Source organism: Neofelis nebulosa, chromosome 1 (assembly GCF_028018385.1).
Source record: "Neofelis nebulosa isolate mNeoNeb1 chromosome 1, mNeoNeb1.pri, whole genome shotgun sequence".
NCBI classification, from domain to species: domain Eukaryota; kingdom Metazoa; phylum Chordata; class Mammalia; order Carnivora; family Felidae; genus Neofelis; species Neofelis nebulosa.
This window is the reverse complement of record NC_080782.1, coordinates 6,019,064-6,039,612: the sequence shown is the minus strand read 5'-3', so window position 1 is coordinate 6,039,612 and position 20,549 is coordinate 6,019,064. Positions and strand designations below refer to the sequence as shown.

Here is a 20,549-nt window from a genome sequence, read left to right as displayed (position 1 = left end):
TCACTGCACCGGTTTCCTCATTTGTAAAGCACAGGGGCACTCAGGCCGGGGACCCGAATCGCCTGGACGGCTTGTTATCCAAGCACGGTGCATGTGCTGAGCCCCACAGCCAGGACCTCTGCCTTGGCAGGCTCGGGTTGGGGCCTGTAAATGAGGTGTTGCCGCTGCTGGTTGGGGACCACACTCGGAGAGATCGCATGTGTGCAGACCTCTGCAAGATAGACTCTGATAATGACTCTGATTGCTTTAAAACGTGTACTGTTTGGGGGGCGCCTGGGTGGCTCAGCTGGTTGAGCGTCCGGCTTTGGCTCAGGTCATGATCTCCCAGCTTGTGAGTTCCAGCCCCGTGTCGGGCTCTGTGCTGACCGCTCGGAGCCTGGAGCCTGCTTCGGATCCCCCGTCCCCCTCTCTCTCTGCCCCTCCCCTGCTTGTGCTCTCTCAAAACTAAATAAACATTTAAAAAAAAAGAAAAGTATACTGTTTGGTTAAGACTAGCAACACAGTTCCGGGGGAAAGAAACAACTGTCCTTTTGAGTTCTTTTCACCAAATTCAGCATATCCCTGGTGGGTGCAGAAAGCCACGCTTGAGGGCGCTTGGCAAATCACCCAACTGTGCGTGTCCACTAAGGGGAGGTGACGTGCCCTGGGATGGGTGCTGCAGGCTCTAAGGAGGGGCCCACAAGGTGCAGCTGATGACCATTATTACAAATGACACAGGAGGCTGGTCTGAAGTCAGTGAGACCCCAGGCCTCCTAGGCCACGTTTCCCATGACAGCAAAAACAAACGTCCCTATACTACGTTTCCTCTTCCGGTCACCTTTCTGGAGATCTCCAACACTGCCTGACTGAGGCAGACCGTGGAACACATCATGCTGTATTCCCACTTCGGCGAGGAAGGCCAGTTAGGAGTTTCGAGAAGTGCATTTACGTGAGCCTGAGTCCTGGCAGGATGGCACCGGCAAGAGAAAGCCCTGGGCACCTGCCAGCCTCTCGCATGGTCATTAGCTCTCTCAGTCACACCTGATCCCCTAAGCTACCCATGAGGAAATACCCCTAAGAGAAATTAAGCGACATGGTCAAAGTCGCACGGCCAGAAAACGGTCAGTTAGGAATCCAACGAGGGCCCGGTGCTTCGGGTCTGAGTTGCCAAGAACAAGGTGCTCCTGGTAGATTGGGGTCCTCTGGTTCTCACACACGCCTGCCTTGAGCTATGAACAGAAGCCAAGGGTGCCCCACCAGGCTGGCGTGTGCGGTTAGTGCACGACTCTTGATTTCAACTCAGGTCGTGATCTCACGGCTGGTGAGTTCGAGCCCCACATCAGGCTCTGTGCTCGCAGCGCTGAACCTGCTTGGGATTCTCTCTCTCCCCCCCTCTCTGCCCCTCCCTTGCCTGCATTCTCTTTCTCCAAATAAATAAATAAATAATAACCTTAAAAAAATAAAAAAAAACACACACAACATTTTCCCTAGAAAATATCCTCTAGAGATGCCACAGGGCGCTCGGAGCATTTCCAGAGAGTGGCAGAATCAAGTGTCTACCTCACAAGCCTTGTCCTGATCTGAATTACCCAAGGATCTCCCAGTCGCTGCTCCTGGGGCGCGCTTTCTGAAACAACCGTCAGGAGAATGGAAAGCCAACCTCGGCTGTGGAGCAAACCGCAGGAGAAGGAAGAAAAGGGGGGAAAAGATACAGACTATAAACCAAAGTACGTAAAACTTTTAATGAATCAACCTTACAAAAGACAATGGCATCAAAACATCGGACGCGTTTGGTACAAAACTGGTCCTAGGTTATGAGAACTAATTCTGGTGATGGGTGGCTGCACACCTCTGGCCCGAGACACGACAGAGCAAGGCGACAGGACCGTGGGTCCCGTGGATGGCCGCCGGCGATGAGATACACTGGGTGAACACAGTCAACTTCCATGTGGGGCGACGGAATCAATTATTCACAAATACTGTGTGTTGTAATATCAGACTAGCGGATGCGGTTGGCCAGCTACCATATTTTCCAGGAGAAAAAAAAAAAAAAAACATGCACTGGAAGATAATATACACCCCCTAGTTTTATTGCCTTAAGAATTTTTGTTTATTTCACCTCTGTCATCTTTGTGAATTCTCTGAGCGCATTTCTCCCATAACACACACTCCTTTTCCTTCTGCTTAGGAGTAAGCACAGTGCAAGTGGCAGAGCGATCTTGGGACACGTCAGACACCAAACGGTATGCCACCAGGTCAGAGGAACGAGTCTGAAAAGGCTCCATAGGACACAACAGAGCACGCACACCAAAAACGAGAGACAAAGCTCGCAGTCAGAAAGTGCATTGTACCTTCCCGAAAGTACAGTCTTCTTGCCGAAGTGAAGGCAACCCCTCAGGATGCCACGTTGCTCTGGGAAAGGGACCTTGACATTTCCGTGTTTACAAAGTACGTCTTCAGCTCCCCCTTGCCTTTCACGTTGATTATTCCTCGACACGTGCACGTGTACCCCAGGGTCTGGAGGATGAGGCTTGTCTCCTCAGTGACCTAGAAGCACATGGACAGACGAAGAAGTGGTCAGTGCCTACGAAACACAGCCTCCGGAAGGTGGTTTAACCGCCAAGGTCAGAAGCCAAAAGACATTCATGCTCTCTGGCCCTTTCATTCCACTCCTAAGAAATTAGAAGAAGACAGACTCACACAGGAGAAGAAAAGCCTTTTAGGGACAACGCGTAATTTCATGCTGCAACGGTGACAGACTCTAAACCACCTAAAAAGTCAAGTGATCTCCAGGGTGGTGTAAACCATGATGCTGTCATGATCCCTATCGTGGCCGAGACCAGGAAATAAGGCAGGATCTGTTCACCCCCAAAGGAAAAATTGAAGCCCAGACCCACGCTATGCCTTCAGCTACGTGAAGGTTACGTATTCACATATAAGAGACCTGGAAAGGGGCACCTGGGTGGCTCAGTCGGCTAAGCGTCCAACTCTTGCTATTGGCTCAGGTCATGATCTCACGGCTCGTGAGATTGAGCCCCGTGCCAGGTTCTGTGCTGACAGTGAGGACCCTGCTTAGGATTCTCGCTCTCCCTCTCTCTTTGTCCCCACCCTGCTCCCTCCTGCTCTCTCTCTCAAAATAAATAAACTAAAAGAGAGAGAGAGAGAGACCCGGAAGAGGGAAAGTAAATCAAAATATACTGTAGTGGGATGTTACAAACTGTCATGAATGTCATTTCACAAAATCATGAATGTGAATAATGGATTTTAATTCAGATGGGAGAAGACACCCCGAGAAGTACCGTCAGCTCCCGCAAATGGCCCCCTGCTTCGGCGAATGCTCGAGAACAAAACTAAAAGGACAGTAGGGGTCTGCGCCAGCCTTAGCAGGGGCATGACACGCTGAGTCAGGTCTTCTCAAGCTTCCTCCCTTCACCGAGCTGACACAGAAGGTGACCAGGGCCGGGCCCCTCTCTTGCAGCCTGTCCTCGTGATTCCCGCCACTGCCCCAGGAGGCCAGGACCCCCACTGCCGAATCGCCTCGGGTCCGGCTGTGTCAGATGGCAGAGGAATTTCCCGGGTAGGACGGCCCCTCTCTCTTAGGGGAGAAGGGTTGTACCGAGTCCTGCCCCATCTCAGCCTGAGCGTGTGCCGTGCTCTCCTCGGGGGCCAGGTCTGGGGATGACAGCTCAGGTCTGCGTGGCATTTATCTGCTTGAGTGTTGGCGAAGCCTCCTGCTGAAGACGCTTTCTCAAGCAGAGAATGGGTGAGGTGAGAACAGACTAGGCTACCAACAGAGGCCTCAGCTTCAGAAGTGAGGGCAGACCCCCGTGTCAGGAACACGGTCCCCAGCCAGGCCTGCCAGGTGGTATCTGGCTTTTGAGCAGAGAGGGAGGAGCTGTTTTTTCCAGAAACCCCTGGTAATGCTGCTCTGAAAGCAGGGGAGAAAGCAGAGGAGGAGGAGGGGGAAAAGGGGGAGGAGGAGGGACTTCCTCCCCTTGCATCAGGGGATGGACATGGCACCCGTGGGACCCGACCACCTTGGCCGTGTGGGTGGCACCCACATGCTGTGCAGGCTTGTGAACAGCACAGCAATGGTATCACACGATTTTGCTTTTGGGGTGGGTGCCGTCGGGGGACCATGCAGTGGTGGGGGCAGTGGCCGCAGCAGTGAGCCGGCCTCCTTGAGCCTGGTGGCTGAGAGAGGTGGCAAGGGCAGACACTGCCATGGTGCAGAGGCAGAAATAGGAGGGCTGTGCTTACGAGAATCCAGGAAGATATCCAGAGGCCCCCAGAAGCAAGGGTGAAGGGTGCCATATAAAGATCTCAAGGGTAGTCTGTTGGAAAGAACTGGAAAAACCACCCTGTCTCCCTGTACTTTGACTCCGTGGCCAGCCCCTAGCACAGGTGCCAGCCCCTAGCCAATGTGTGGTCAGCCCGTAGCCAATGTGTGGGTCCTCGGGACCCTTGTGACCAGAGCAAGAAAAGAGGGTCACAGGTGCCGTATGTTCATGTCCTGTCCTTTGCTAGCTTGAGCCCAAGTCCTGGGGAAGGACAAGTGTAGCTGAGAGGTGAAGCCAGGGTCACAGGAAGGACTCTGGATCCTGGGGAAGAACCGAAGGAATACGGACAGAGCTGGGAACTCAGATTACAGACAGGGTCTCATGATGAGAGTTCTCAGGCATAATCAGAATTAGAGAATTCCAGAGGCGTCTGATTTCCGACCTGCCACAGAAAACAAACACATCTGTTGGAGCCTTGGGGGTTAATTCTGCAGTCAAGGTGTTTACTGGTGTGAAGTATCACCACGGGCATTTGTGAGCTATCCCTTGGAATCTGGAACACCAACCACACAATTACCGTGACACAAGGAGGAGGGAGCTGTCTCCCCGACGAACAGCGGCCAGTATGGCTCCAAGCCCGGGGGCGGCCTGGCTGGGTGACACTAGGGCTTTCTCTAGTGTTCTGTGAGCTTCCAGGCTGGAAAGCGTGGTGGGCGTGGATGCTCTTTAATCAAAAGGACCTGTTCCTCAGGCCCGGGAGAAGCTTTTAACGATCTCAGCATCGTTTCTGATTCTTCCTGGCGTCTCACTACTTTCCTTGCACGTAAGTGGAAATGCGAAGCTACTGGAGACGGAGTGAACCGCGGCCTCAGGAGGAGGAAGCTGCTGGACACAAACCTCCCGGGCGGCTGAGCTGAGTGAACACACGCGGAGGGGCTTCTCCTCCAGGCTCCGGGTGCACAGAGACCCTCCAGGGGGCGCTGCTCAGCACTAAATCACCTGGAGTTTTATGAGGCCCAATATCCTCCTGGAGACGGAGACACACGAGCTCCAGCTCATTTCAAACACTGACCTGCAGGGGATTTACGACCTCTAGGAGGGAGCGCTCTCTCCGAACAGCCTCTCTTAAATGGGTTTTGATACGTATCCCAAATGCTTGAAAACCACTTGGAGAGTCGTGAAACATGTCTTCTGAATGTTCCAGGTGTGGGAAGGGGGGGGGGGGTTCCTAGGTTGGCCTGCAGGTTGGGAACGTGTGTCCTTGATAGGAGCACCCTCTCCCCACGCCAGACACAAGACCCCACGCTGTCCAGGATCGCTGGAGCATCCCCGGGGCATCAGGAACAGCTAATGACACGCAGGCAGAAAGCCCTCGAGGCCGTGGTGCCATCATGGCACGGGTCAGCGAGGTGCCAAGGTGGTAGAGCTTGCCTCTCGTGGTGGTCATCTAGGCCATCTCCACCCACCGTGACGACCGCTCCAGCCCCGTTTCTGGTGAGAGCTTTGTCTGGGCTGGCTCTCGTGAGCACAGCCAGCTGACTCTTTTCCCCTGGCAACGTCTGGGTCTGACTGGGAAGCCCCAGACGTTCCTCTCCGCCCCACATCGCCTGCCACCTCTCCCCGTTCTCTGTTGCTTACTTTCGGCAACTGCTGACTAGTCATCCGGTGGGAAGAATGTGAGATATAGGCCCCGTTCCATACAAAAATTAAAGATATGCGATAGAAGGTTCACAGAAGCAGAGGCAGGTGAAGAGTGTGAAAAGCAAGTAGGCAGAAGTTTAATGAGAAGCCCGCTTTTGATAGCACTGGAGCTGGTGTCTTGGGCAGAATTTCAGAAAAGAACTCTGAATCTCCATCAGAATGTTAGGAGGCAAGGTTACTTGAGGACAGGGGCCAAGCCAAGGCACACAGAACAGGGACTTGTCGAATTCTCCATAAAGGCGGGGGGGGGGGGGGGGGGGTAGAAAAAAGCTTATTATTTGCGTCCAGTGGTTTTCACACAAATTTGCCACTTGGCAGGAATTTATCTTCCAGAAGTGAAGCGTGGAATCTGGGGTGAAATGGGGAATCGCTGCGTTTTGAGGGAGTGGCGAATAGAAACGTCTGCAGAGACACACACGTGCACACGTTCTTCTCATTAGGAGAGGTCGGTCTCTCCTTCCAGGTGTGTGGCATTCTGCCCGAGCAACCTCCCCTGCGTGGATTCCAGTGCTGTCCGGTCATTCTCCATATCCAAATCCCATGCTGGCCCGATTTGGCGTTGCCATCTCATATCACCCTGAATCTCGTCCCTTGTCTTTCCCCAGTCGGCTCCTTTCTGCCTCCTTCCAACTCAGCCTCTGGGACGGGAAGTCTGGGGGCTCTGTCTGGTTTTGGTTGTACAATCCCTCTCCCTTGCAGGGCTCCCTTCAAGGTTCTGGTGCCAGGAGATGGAAGAGGAGAGAAGGGGCCAGCCTTGACTCGCTCAGGTGTCAGACTGCCATGCTGCTCGTTGGCCATCGTTGACTTCCTCCAAAGCTATAACCTTTACATTATTACGTTCCTCAATTATTGTTAACGGCGAGTGCAGAAACGGATGACCATTTCCCCAATAAAAAAGACTTATGTCAATTTCAGGTTGTTTTCACCATTGAAGTAACTACTAAGATTCTTTGTTCTAATACATCGTCATTATGATGATGCTCATTTATGACTTCCGAGAGGATAGACCTGGCCCGTGATGATGGAGCAGACTAGATTACCTGTATTTTGTCCAGCACGCCGGTGCTGTCCATCCTGCTGGCCACATTCACGGTGTTGCCCCAGATATCGTATTGTGGCTTCTGAGCTCCAATCACACCGGCTATTACAGGCCCATGGTTAATACCTGCAATGCATCAGAACCGGGCAAGAAGACTCAAGTTACAGCGACCATCTTCAACAGAAAAGTTGTACAAGAGTATTTCTGAATCATCATTATGCAGCCAACATTAGCCCAACTCACGGAATTCTAAAACAAAGAAAAATAATTTGTTTCTCTTCTTGGTCTTGATTCATACGTAGGTACCCAGATATCATTTTTATTCCATAATAACATAAAGTTGGCTATGCTTTTAAAAAAGCCAAACATGGTATCACGACACCTGGGTGGTTCAGTCGGTTGAGTGTCCGACTTCGGCTCAGGTCATGATCTCACGGTTTGTGGGTTCGAGCCCCGCGTCGGGCTCTGTGCTGACAGCTCAGAGCCTAGAGCCTGCTTCGGATTCTGTGTCTCCCTCTCTCTGTCCCTCCCTAGCTTGTGCTGTCTCCCTCTCTCAAGAAAATAAACATTAAGAAAATTTAAAAAACCAAAACATTATAATAGTTTCCTTAAGTTTTTTTTTTTTTTTTAAATCTTTGATTTGGGGAGAGAGAGAGAGAGAGAGAGAGAGAGAGAGAGAAGGGGAGGAAGAGGGGCAGAGAGAGAGGCAGACAGGGGATCCAAACTGGGGCTTGAACTCACCGCAGGGCTCAAACTCATGAGCTGTGAGATCATGACCTGAGCCAAAGTTGGTCACCCGACTGAGTTTTCTATGTTGCTACATAATCCTAGATAAGAGATGATCACTGTTCTCCAGCAGTTTTGTGGTTAATGTTAATTTTTGAAATATACACCTTTCTGTTGTAAACAGCTACACTGAATGGATATACCACACTTACTGGCAGTTTGGTCACTGATGGACTTCTGGGATCGTGCCAACATCTCGCTGAATCCGCCACTTGCCCCCACACCAGTGTGGCATTTTCTACCTGCTGCGCACTGTAAAACTCTGGGGATGCTCACGACAGCCTTGTGCGGTGGGCACCGTTATCACCACCTCTGGATTCAGGCAAGAAAGCAGGAGAGGGCGCCACCAGACGCCATCAGAGGGCGCCATGCAAATGGCAGTGGCAGCCAGCTCCCTGGCCCTGCTGGTAAGGATGCTGCCATCGCTTCCCGCGCATGAGGCTTCTTCCCACCTTTCAGGTTGTTGCCTTGGATAATGTCCCAATGCCAAGTTTACTGGATTCCAGAGGACCATGTTCGTGCCTCTGATTTCCATTGCTAAAGCACCTTCAAAGGGCTCTCTCAACGCACACCCTAGTGTTAGTGAGGGAGTCTACCCAGGCCAACTCTAGAACAGTAACAGGTCCTAGTGTGGGCAATATAGAGATTTTGACGGAGTTCAGATTTGAGGAAATTCTCCTGGGAGAGGCCCCCAAGAGCGTCACGTTTGGACGGGTCCTGGGGTAGACAGGCTCGCCCCCGGGGAGCAGGTGCAACCCACAGGCCGTCTCTGCACAAGTGGGGGGACGTCTCTTTTGCTTGGGTTCTTGTCCCCCTTGAGCTGGGCTCTTTACAGCTCTGCACTCATCAGATTGAGGACAATCCAGCCTCTGGCATAAACCTCCTCACAAACTGTGATTCTCCAGGGACAGCCATCAAAAGGTTGCTGGGGCAACTCAGGAGGCCCCACTCTCCAGCCCTGCTGCCCCCTGGCTTGCCCATGTGACTGCCCAGATAATCAGGCAGCCTGGCCCACCACTAACAGAGGAGGCCATTGCTCTGATTGTCCTCTCTGTAGCTGCGATTATAACCCCACGGTTATCACGTGCTGGCACCTGAGCTCAGCGTGAGCCCTCACACTGCCCGGGACATGGAGACGGCACCTGCCGTCTCCTTAGAAGTCTGATCAACTTCTCTAATCAGAGAGGCCTGGGATTCTCTCCCAACCCCCATGCACCAGGTAGGATGAGTCCTTGCCCTAGGATCTCAGTTCAAACACACAGACCCATAGTTATCCCGGCAGTGGTGCGGAGGAAGGCCACGGAAATAGAAACAGAGTTATTGACTTCAGTTGATTATGCCCTAGGTGTGTGTTCTCTCCTAGATCTAGGACTCCTGCCTTGCTGCAGGAGTCAACTTGTACTGATTAATGAGGGTGTTTTTGAGATCCCTTCTCCCACTGCTGTACTGCTTAGTGCACTACGGCTTGTTAGAGACCCGAGGCAAAACTCCCTCTTCGCAATGGAGAGGTAGGCAGGAAACGGTATAAACGGCATTCCACAAAACCTCTGAAGGTACGCAAGAGGCAAAAAAGAAATTCTGCTTTGCTTTTGCGGAGTGCTCAATAAAGCCCACACTGTGCTTTAGACACCCGAAAGAATTTAATCCAGCCGCCGGCTGCTGGCTGGTGCCCTCGAGCCCCCTCTGCCATCAGCTTTCCTCGGGGCTGCTGAATCCTGCTGGGTCAGTGCCTGGCGGGGTAGGCAGTGGGGAGAGACTGGGCTACTGACTGCTGGCACGGGGTCAATCTCCACTTAGCGCAGGAATGTGCTCAGATTTTGGTTCCCGCTGACCGACTGATTCTGCAGCTTGACATGCAGAAGAGGACGTTAAGAGTGAATTCAGCATTTCTTATTTGTATCATCTAATTTTTTTTTTTTGAAGTATTACTCTTCCAAGTTCCTACCATGAACTGCCACTGGATGGAACTGCCACTGGATGGCGCCACACACCCAAGTCCAGCAGGGCAGGCAGACCCCTGAGAGAGAGGCCGAGGGGTGGGGAAAGGCAGCCCCAGAGGCCCGCGAGACCTTGAGCTTCCTCAGAAACCTAAAAGAGCTGCCATGTGGGGTGACTGTATAGACGTTATTAGTTATTCAGTCATCAGTGTAAACACTCAAATTCTTCTCGAAGAAGGCCTATTCAATTGCTCGCATTAATCTGGAAAATACCGTGAAGGTCCAGACCAAGAAAGCTGTGATGTTTGGGGAAGTAACACATGTGATCAGCAAACACTGATCTCTATTTCACCTTGCAGTAAAGAGCGGTAGTATTTTGGTTTGAATGCGTTTACTAATCGAGCAGATCATTCCAACGTGTAATAAAAAAAAAAAAAAAAAATTTTTTTTTGAGGGTAGTTTGAAAGGTCGAGGAGCTCACTTTCTAGGCTGTCAAAACAATAAAGAAGCTCGAGGATCTAGGGGACACCTGCATGTTCGATGCGGTCAGCAGGCTGGGGGGAAGCCTCCCACTGGCCTGCCCCTTCTCACCTGGGTATAAGGTGAGGCCCATTGTGCACGGAGGTGAGAAAGTATAAAGCAAAACGTGTCCAGGTGCTAACAATGAACAGAATATACAAGCAGTCAAGAGGCCACATTATAAGAGATATAAAATATTTCTGGGTTTTAAAATTCAGAACATAGGCAGAGCAAAGGAAGAAAATCGCTCGCCATTTATCGGGATTTTTTTTTTAAGTTGAAATCTGTATCCCAAAGCAGGGAAAAGCCATTCAAATGGAATTTGTTAAAAGAGCTCCTCTTATGCGTACTTGCTTTCAGAAGAAGCAAAATGTGTTGCCAAGAGGAACATAAAATGGTCAAAGCAGCTCTTACCAATCACAAATGGCCATAACCACAAATATGGCAAGACAGCCGCGTGCTAAGCCGAGCACGTAAAACACACTTTTTATTTTTACAGACGTTTGTAAAAGGCAAGTAAGCACGAAACATGCTCATGGACCAGCTTAAAGTAAGGGAAGAGCTTACTAGAAAATTTAATTTTGTTAATGTTTATTCTTGAGATAGAAAAATTTTAAATCTTAAAGGAAGCTGGCCTTTTCTCTCAGGGCTGAATCTTCAATCAGAAAAGCTATAGCTATTTCAGAACCTGGGACGTACGTTTGGGGCGTTTGGAGGTTGTGAGCCTAGGAGTGTGTGACTATTTCAACAGTTCCAAGCTGCCTTAAAACTGTTTGTTTTTTCTTTTTTTTTGTTTTTTTTTTTTTTACATTTTTGGATCTCCGAAGTCTGGATGCATCTTCCAGCCCATGCTAATTTCACTGGCAGCTGATCCTGAAATAATACCGTGGTTTACAGTCAACGGCTCCTCGGGATGGTCTAAGGCCGTGCACACCGTGCCTGGCGGAGGGGCCCTGGCAGGAAGGAGGAGGCCGTGGGACTGAAATCCAGCTCACGGTCCACTTGCTAGACATAGTGCTCGCAGCCTGGGTCCAACCAAAGGGGGTTTTGTTTTCTACTTTGCACTGAAGTGCCTCAGAGGCTCCTAACTTCCCTGAGCCTGTCCACCCCCTGCTCCCCCCAGTTCAGTCCTCCGGCACTCGAGACACAACCGCCAGGACTCTAGTCTGGCGTGGCAAGATGGCCGACGGTCCTGGTGCGCCTGTGCCCTTCCGCCCCCCCCCGGAAGTCAGATCCCTTCACACAACACTTCCGGTGCGCCTGTTCCTTACGCCGTGCGCTCCCCCGGAAGCCGGCGCTCTTCACACAACGTACCCACTCGCAGCTTGAAGTCGTTGAAGGAGTGTTTGTTGATAGCGTCCAGCTTCCCCACCAGGGCAAAGGCAAACTCCACCATGGTGCCGATATGCATGTACTGCCTCTCGGGCTCCTGAGAGGAAACAAACACACGCACGTGGGGTTAGAGGTCAACCGGCAGGGAAACGGTCCCTTGGGTCACAAACCTGGGCTCCAGGCAGACAGCAATGCTTGAGGTCAAGGGCTGCAATGCCCGGCAGACAGGCGTGTCTGAGGATTACCCATCCTCCCAAGGGGACCCTGTGTCCCGGTTCATTCTTGTGGCCGCGGGGAGACCTGAGACACTGGAAGACACGGAATGGGACCTATGTCGTCTTAACCCAGAAACTGCCGGCAGAAGACACTTCGAGGAGGGGCTGGCTCCTGGTTCTCCGCTTGCCCTGCATACCTGTCTCCCCCGTTCTCCGCTGGCCTCTGGCTCCGAGGGTGACCTCTGGCGCCCTGCTGGACTGGCTAATGGGAGGGCCAGGGAAGGTCAGGGAGAGCAGGGCAGAGAGGTCGGGGTCCTTTCCTCCCCTTCCCTACTCCACACCTGCCACACGGCTCACCTCGGTTCTGGAAACACCCCATCTTCCCTTTTAGGGGAAAAGTATTACCTGTCTCCCCCATTCCCCCAAATTCATAACCTCCAAATCCTCAGTATTTGCTTTGCAGCTTCTCATGGCTATCATTAAATAAGAGATTAGGATCCAATGAGGGATTAGTGACGAATCCAGCATGACTTGGTGCCCTTCTAGAAAGAGGAGATTAAGACACACAGAGAAGGCGACGCCAAGAAGCAGGGGAAAGATGGCGTCTAGGAAGCGAGGACAGAGGCTCAGGAGACACCAACCCCGTCTGCACTTGATCTCTGACCTCTAGTCTCCAGAACTGGGAGACAACACGTTTCTGTTGTTTAAGCCGCCCAGGCTGTGGTGCCGTTACAGCAGGCGGAGCCAGTGGATACAGGGGGGTAACGATTTCCTGCCTTTACTGTCCCTGGGGGATTTATCGCCCCTTGAGGAATAGTTATCAAACACATAGAGCTGGAGGAAAAGACCAGTTCAAGGCTCCCAGTGAAGGTAAGTGGGAATCTGTATTCCCATTTACTACTAATTTCTATTTCTATTGCTATTTCTATTGCTATTTCTATTTCTATTGCTATTTCTATTGCTATTTCTGTTACTAATTTATATTTACTATTAATTTGTAACACCTATTATATTTGTATTTCCTTTTGAAAGTCACCTTTGTAAAATTTCTATTTTGGGTTATTTTATAAACACAGATTCTTTACTATTATATGCGTATAACTCATAAAATGTGTTTACATGTCTGAAAGGTTCCCGCTGCCCCAATATTTAACGACTGGGCGCACCAAGAAGGGGCGTGAAATGCAGTCCCAGCCCTGGCCTGCATCTGTGGCTTGTGGTTTAGAATCAGTGCGGTCTTTTATTTCCCTCACTCGTCTGTGAGCTCCCCAAGGGCAGAGACTATGTTCTATTAATCTGCGTCTCCACAATATGAAAGTGTCTGGCCCAGGAGAGGCACCTGATACGTGTTTATTGAGAGACTGCATTTAGATCGCCGGTCGGGTAGCCTAGAGGAAGTGCATAGGAGGAAGGGAGAGCCTTGCTGAGCTCTGGTGGAAGGTCATTGCCAACTGATGCTCATTTGGGAAACATACACCTGGGGCGGGGGGGGGGGCACTGACACACCCACTGAAGTGGGGGAAGGCTCAGAAGAGGACACAGGGTATTCAAGCGGGAAGACGGGGAGCAGCCTCAGCCGGCTGGGGGAGGAAACAAAATCAGTAAGGACGCTAGAAATACTTGAGAGAAGAGCAGGAGGGGTGGCCCTTTGTGGAGCTCAAGTGTCTGATCCCGCAGGGGGCCCCAGCAGAGCAAACTCAGAGAGAGAGAGAGAGAGAGCTCTCAAGACGGTGAAAGGGGAGGGATGTGGTGACCATGGGGCGCATTCACCATGGAGGGTGAAACCAGCAATCAGCTCTGAGGGTTTCAGGAGGGATGAGGGAGGAGGACAGTGGAGACAGGGGATGTGTCCTGCACCCTGAAGGTGACAGGGGGATGGAGAAAACCAAGGTAACGGCCAAAGGAGAAAGGAAAATGACAATGGGGTTATTCCCCGAAGGAGTCAGGAAGGGTAGCACCAGGCAAGTCTCTTGATGTAAACACTGATGACACCTGAGTCGGATCATTCTTTGTCCCGGGGCCACGTCCTGTGCCCTGCAGGATGCTGACTGGCATCCCTGGCCTCCTCCGAGAGATGCCCCCTTCCAGGACTGACAAGAAAGAATGTCCCCAGACACTGCCCAATGGCCCCGAGGGGCAAGCAGCTGGCCGCTGAGATCACTGCACTAAATAACATAAACATGAGCAGAGGAGTCACTGAGAACGTCCTTCCTCTCCTTGGAGAAATCCTATCATTCCAGAGAAAGACCGATGAAACGCTATTGTTTCCACAAATCCTCAACTTAAAAATTGCGAGAGAAAATCCACACAATTTAAACAACTGGAACTATGGAACACACTGCCAGGTAACGTCGGTGAAAATGCCGTCATTTCTTTTTTTTTTTTATTACAGTTTTTGTTTTAATTTGAGAGAGAGGGGGGAGAGAGAATGAGTGAAGAGAGGCAGAGGGAGAGAGACAGAGAATCTCAAATAGTCTCCATGCAGAGCCCTACACGGGGCTCGATCCCACAACCCTGGGACCGTGACTTGAGCTGAAATCAAGAGTCGGACGCTCAACAACTGAGCCATCCAGACGCGCCGCAGAGTCATTGCTTGACAACGGTTCTGCTCTTCTATCAGAGCTCGCTAATGTTTCTGGTCTCGTGACCCACGGGGACCGCGTGATTGGGAAGTTCATGCCTCCAGTCCATTGGAAACATCTTGCTCTTAAACAGGAAGCACAGGGGCGCCTGGGGGGCTCAGTTGGTTAAGCGTCCGACTCTTGGTTTCAGCTCAGGTCATGATCTCATGGTTCGTGGGTTCAAGCCTGGCTTCGGGCTCTGTGCTGACAGTGTGGAGCCTGCTTGGGATTCTCTCTTATCTCCCTCTGTCTCTGCCCCTCCCCTGCTCTCTCTCTCGCTCGCTCTCTCTCTCTCTCTCTCTTTCACACACAGACACACACACTCTCTCTCTCTAAAACAAAATAAACTTAAAAAAATAAACTGGAAGCACGAACTCTTAAATCAACAGGCAGAATCCTGTGTAGTGAACATCACGACTGTTCCAGCAAGGGGGACAGATTTGCCACAGGGGGGAAAATGGTTTGCTTTCTCCTGAACCACGGTAAGACAAACCAGCTTCCTCCCCTGATAAATGATCACCCGATCTGTTTTCATGCAGCGGGCGTAAGCTGGAGGTTTTACTCGACCTCCGTGATGAATGAAGAGATTGAGTTCTGGGAGTGGGGTTTAAATCCAACGTCCGTAACTTGTTCGGGCTTAGTAAACCCTGGAAAAAGTTATGCTCGGTCTCAAGAAGAGCTCAGTTCGTTTCAAGAAGTCTTTATAACTGAGCTTTTGATAAACATTTGATGACAGTATAAAGCAGCTCTTTCTCCCACGACCCAAGTGATTTCTGTGAGACGTCTCCAAATATTTAACCGACTTCCAGTGACATGGCAATAGACACATTGAGCGCCCCGGAACACATCTTGCGAGCCGTTTGCTTTGGAGTTCCACCAGCAAGGAACCCTGCTTAAGTAAATGCGTCTTTACTGAGGTTGTTTTGTAACTCAAGTGCCTGTCTGGTAAACACCGAAATTTTTTAGGCTGAAATTGACGTACACCTTGCCTCTTTCCTTGACCTCTCTTCTCTCCTCCCTTCTCTTCGTCCACCCAGCAAACATTCACTGTGCCCCTGCGGTGGTGGCATCTATCTGATGCTGAAGGTTTACAACCGCTGCCCAGGAGCTGTTCTCCCACTTGAGGCCCCTGGGAGATCCCCTGGGGTCTGTCCCTTCTCTGAAGGGAACGTCCGCTGTCGCCCCGGTGAGCCGACTGGCACGGCCTGAAGATCGGCTCGCCCCTGGGGAGACACTCGAGTGTCCAGAACCTCAGAGGACACCCCTGGGACTCACAACGTCCCAGTGTGAACCCAAACCCCGAGGCACGAAGAAGGATTTATGGAAAATGGCCTGCTAGGCCATCTGTGGACCCGTCTAGACTCACTCAACTCACATTCACTGTTTTCCACCCACCTCACTTTACAGAGAAAGTATTTTACTAAAATGCACATTAGGGGATGTTCTAGCAAGCCCCCCCCCCCATCACGTTTTAAACCATTTTCCATGAGAAAGTTAGTTGCCAAGCACACGGGTCACTCAGACCCACTGTCATGGTTATGAGGGTCCGTACCTGACGTGGCCCGGTTTTCAAATATACTAATGGAGGAGTGACAGTAAGATCGTCCGTACGGACATTGGAACGCTGACCTTGTGCCAGCTGCTGGGAATTCTCGAAGGCTACATAGCAGCAGTGTGTGCCTGAAGGTATTTAATCCTCACGCTGAGTCCCGTGAGGGGCTTTCTGTCTTCGTCCCCACCGTGCAGATGGGGCAAGGGAGGCCCCGGGTGCTTCCTAACGGGTGGGAGCCGCACAACCAGGCTTCCCCGCCAGGAGTCTGAGTCCGGGGCCCTGTCGTAGCAGTGCTGTCGACTTGCCCCCCACCCCGTGCGCATCTAGAACGCGGTGGGAACCGTGCCGTTGGCATTTTATGTGTCAGCCTCGAATCTTCGCATCTTATCTTTGCGTTTCCTTCCACTTTAAAACATTTTGCGCTGCACTCAGTTTCGTGAGCTTCCTTGGGGTAGATTACGCAAAATATGCACAAACCTGTGGACAAACAGGTAAGCAGTTTTCCTTAATAGCCTTGATGGTAAATGGTGGCAGGTGGGTTGGATGACGAGCCTAAGAGATACTCAGCTGATGGAGAGCTATCACCGGGAAGTCGTCACGAATGGTTCTGGAACTGTCCGCCACCCCCGTGGACGGCTGAAACCGTACTCGGTATCTTCGAGCACGGACGGTGCATCCAAAACTAACGTTAGTATTCCATGTCCTACGAGACAGCTTTTCTTCTTGACTCTCCTGCTTTGCCGCTGGCATCATCAGCGGCAGATCCCTAAGTTGGAAACCCGAGATGCTGGCGAGCCTGGCCTTCTACGCCCCCTCCACCGCGGCCCCTCAGCTCCCACGTCCACCTCGCATGGGCACACTTTTGCCATTCACCTCTTCCTTTATTTTCCCCAGGACCGCGGTTTACATCCTGACCACCACTTGTCCGAATGTAGGAAGTTCCCGAATTAACTGTCGGTGCTTTGGAATCAGGTAAAACTAGGTCCAGCCCCAGGTTCTATAACCATTAGCTGTGTGGCCTTGGCTGAGTCACTCAACTTCTCTGGGCATCAGTTTCCTGGTCTGTAACGGGACAAAAACTGCCTATCTCTCAGGGTTGTGGGTAAGGTGAAATGAATTTGTTAGATGGATGCAGCCTATATCCTTGGGGCTCAGGATTTTAGTTTCTTTCATGATGGTTTAGAGAAGCAGGTCACTCTGGCGTGAAAAACATCGAGGAGGAAAATGTCAGAAACTGTCTCACGCCCTCGTTCAGAACCTTCTCCCTTCGAACACACTGGGCATCCTACGGGGATGCCCGGCTTTGACGATGACCTAAAAGTCTGCCATTTCCAGTGTCTTTGAGACTCTCAGTGGATATAGTGAAGATCAGTGGTTTAGTGTCTTTCGGTTTGCAGCTTCCTGTTAGTAGCACGAAAGCAGGAAGAGATTTCAGTCTGCTTACAACACATCACGGTAGCTTTGGTGTTTGTACAGAAATACACAGCATCGGGTGACGCTTTTCATTTCAGCAGAGACCCGAACTGTTTTCCACTTTCTCCAGTAAAGGGAACTATGGTTATTAGTCTCAAGGTGTGCTTTAGCTACCAGGAGCCTGGCAGCAGAGGATCTCAGAGCGACTCCCCGATTCTCCCGTAGTCAACCTGGCAGAGACCCCTTGCTGTGGATGGACGTTTGCACCCCCGAGAAATTCCCATGTTGAAGCCTAATCCCCAGGGTGATGGATTAGGAGGTGGGGCCTCAGGTTAGGTCATGTGGGGGGAGTCCTTGTGAATGGGATTAGCGCCCTCACTAGGAGGGGCTGGGGACAGCTGGCTTCCTCTCTATGCCTTCCGCCAGGTGACACACAGCGAGAAGACAGCCACCGGAAAACCAGCAAGAGGGTCCTCGCCAGACATCTCACCTGCTGGTGCTTTGGTTTTGGACATACCAGCCGTTGGAGCTGTGAGAAGTAAAGGTACGTTGTCACCCAGTCTATTGGCGGTTGCTAGGGCAGCCTGGGCTGACCGAGACTGTCTCCGGTTTTCCCAGAGACTCTCCACGTCACCCGACATTGGAATCGTTTGCACACACGCCTTTCCCGGACTGTAAACTTCGGGGAACGCTTGCCACAGTGGGGAAAGGAAACACCTGCTGGATGTCCCACGAGCTCAGTAAAACCTAGAACAGCCGAGCCTGAGACGGAGCCATTAACCTGAGTCGCTGGATGCGGATGGGAAACGTTTTTTCTTTGCTTTGTTGGCAACTCAGTTTTGCTAATACGCTGGATGCGCGAGTGTAGGCATCTCACGGGCTGATCATATGGAGCTTGGGATCTCATCGGGGGGACTGGGGGAGCCAAATAAAGGAGACACGCTGGCGCCATCCGCAACGGTGTCTCTATGGGGTGAACTGGGCGAGAACCAGATGGAGCCAAGGGTAGTGCTTAGTAACTACCCTCAACCTGCCACTCTGGGTCCGCTGCTGAATTTGTTGGCATATAATAAATAAAAATACTAAATTCGTTTTTAAATGATTGTAAAATCAAGTAGTTTTTACTTACAACAAATAAAATAATTAAATAGACTAAAAAGAGACTAAGAATACAAATGCTTTCTAAAATTTTAAAAAGCACCAGTGCTCATTCCAGGGTGAAGAATAAAACCTCCCTGCCTCCTCCTGCTTCTCTGCTCCTTCCCTCCCCTGTATTTTTTGGAGCAACGAATTATTTCTTGTCAAAGTGGTGCCAGCAATGGGTATCCATCTACTTGAGATTGTGAATGAGAGCTCGTGGTTTGGTTTATCACAGCAATAATATAATCCAAGCGAGAATCTGAATGCAAAGTTTTCATTCTTGTGTTTTTGTTTCAACCTATTTAAGCTGTCAGTGATGTTTCTCTGAAAAAGATCAGAAGCATTTATATAATGGCTACGGCCAGAGAAACCCTGGTCATTGACTAGGCCACGAAGGATGGTCTTCATAAACCACAGAGCCCCTCGGAGGTCGAGGAGGCGAGGCTCTAGAGTGCAGCAGAGGGAATGGGGCAATAGGGAGTCGTGGGGAGTGTGGCAAACTGAGAACACGCTCAAGTCTAAATGAAGCAGCTGCTTCTACGTTCCAGCTGATGGACACTGTCATCGGGGATGAAGTTCAGGTAGATAATCTACCAGTTTTCAGGAGAAGCCGGAAATGATAATTTTTTGATGAAATGTCCTTTTTCTAAAAAAAAAAAAAAGGACTCTGTAAGTCAAGAAAAACATACTTGGGACCACAATTTGCTGTCAGGGTTTACCGTGCAAAGGCCGTGGCCTGGAACAAGCAGGAGGCTTTGCACCCGGGCGTCCTGCAAGCAGGTGAGGTCCTGGCAGGTGGGGGCGGGGTGCCAGCTGCTGACTTCCGTCCCTGGACGCCTACTTGTCGGGCGCGTGTTGACGGAATCACGAGTGGGGTTAGCACACCAGCCTGTTCTCAGTCTGACGTTTCGTTTCTTGACAAATGCCTGCTTCTTTTAAAAACAATCAGTTGTGATGCATAATTCAACCAACCATTTTGTCACGTTGCCTTTCAGCTTAAAATCAGAATGTACCATTTCATTTAAAAAATCCAAAGGCGGTCAGCCCTACTCTGACCAGGTGTTGACAGGCTGCTATGCATCCGTTTTCCCAATGGAGAAGTTATGCTGCCCCCCAAGTAGAAAATGAGGAGGTTTTCTAGTCTTACATGTAAGAGCTCGATTTCAGAAGGCTTTTACCCAGATAACTCTGCCTCTTTTGGGATTTAACGAAAGCACATTAATCCTTGATGAACCCAATAGATTTTGCAAATCGAATGTCTCTTGTTGCCAAACTAAATATTTGGCCAAACAATACGTAGCAAGGTTTTTTGGCTTACAATGAGGAAAACAAGTAGGTAGGTTACAGGTGGGTTACAAAAGGCAGAAGACATGTTCATTTCAAATATCTACATTGATATTTATCAAGTGTTATCCCCCCACCCCAATCAAACGTAATGTGCTTTCCCTGTAGCAGACTTTCACTGCACTTCAAAATATTTCTAGGATGACCTTACCAAGATCTAATTAATGCCCGAAATAGAAATAGCTCATATGGAGTACATTCTCTGCACGGACATGATGACATATCATATTGCATTTATGTCCGAAACCCTCGTAGCTGTTCTGTTGGAGGGCGCGATAGTAACAGTATGCAAAACAGTGTACAAGTCACCACTGTATTACTATGGCTTTTAGCATTTTTATTACCTACTGTGGCCAAGGAGTATTTTGCACATTAATGCAGTCTTCCCAACGGCCTTATGAAATGGGCACGCTCCCCATTATGTAAGGACATGGGAGCGCAGAAAGCTTAGCCGCTGCGCTAAGTCATGAGTGGTCTTACTTGAGACTCACGTTCTTTTCCACTCGAGCTTATCGACAGGGGTGACCGGTAAGAAGTTGGGAAGCAGCCCAGGGGTGGCTCAGAAGGCCAGTCTGGTGGGTGCGGTTGATGAAGGCAGGAGGGATGGGGCAGGTGGGACAGGAGAGGGGGGCTAAAGTGAGGCAGAAAGCAGCAGTGAGTGACGGGCACAGACGTGAACGTGGCGCGGGAG

At 50.8% G+C, this 20,549-nt stretch overlaps 1 protein-coding gene across 4 annotated transcripts in view; it reads right to left on the bottom strand.

Annotated features, from left to right (window-relative positions):
- Window positions 1-1,702: 1,702 nt before the first annotated feature.
- The window catches only part of ADCY2 (adenylate cyclase 2), a 418,010-nt gene continuing 399,163 nt past the window's right edge, over window positions 1,703-20,549 (bottom strand). For all 4 annotated transcript variants that reach the window (XM_058715313.1, XM_058715293.1, XM_058715304.1 and 1 more), the window contains 3 exons: window positions 11,556-11,670; window positions 7,001-7,125; window positions 1,703-2,526 (listed from right to left, as the gene is read on the bottom strand). In XM_058715313.1, the coding sequence (XP_058571296.1) occupies window positions 2,374-2,526; window positions 7,001-7,125; window positions 11,556-11,670 (393 nt within the window). In that variant the 3' untranslated portion in view covers window positions 1,703-2,373. The remainder of the gene's footprint in view (window positions 2,527-7,000; window positions 7,126-11,555; window positions 11,671-20,549) is intronic.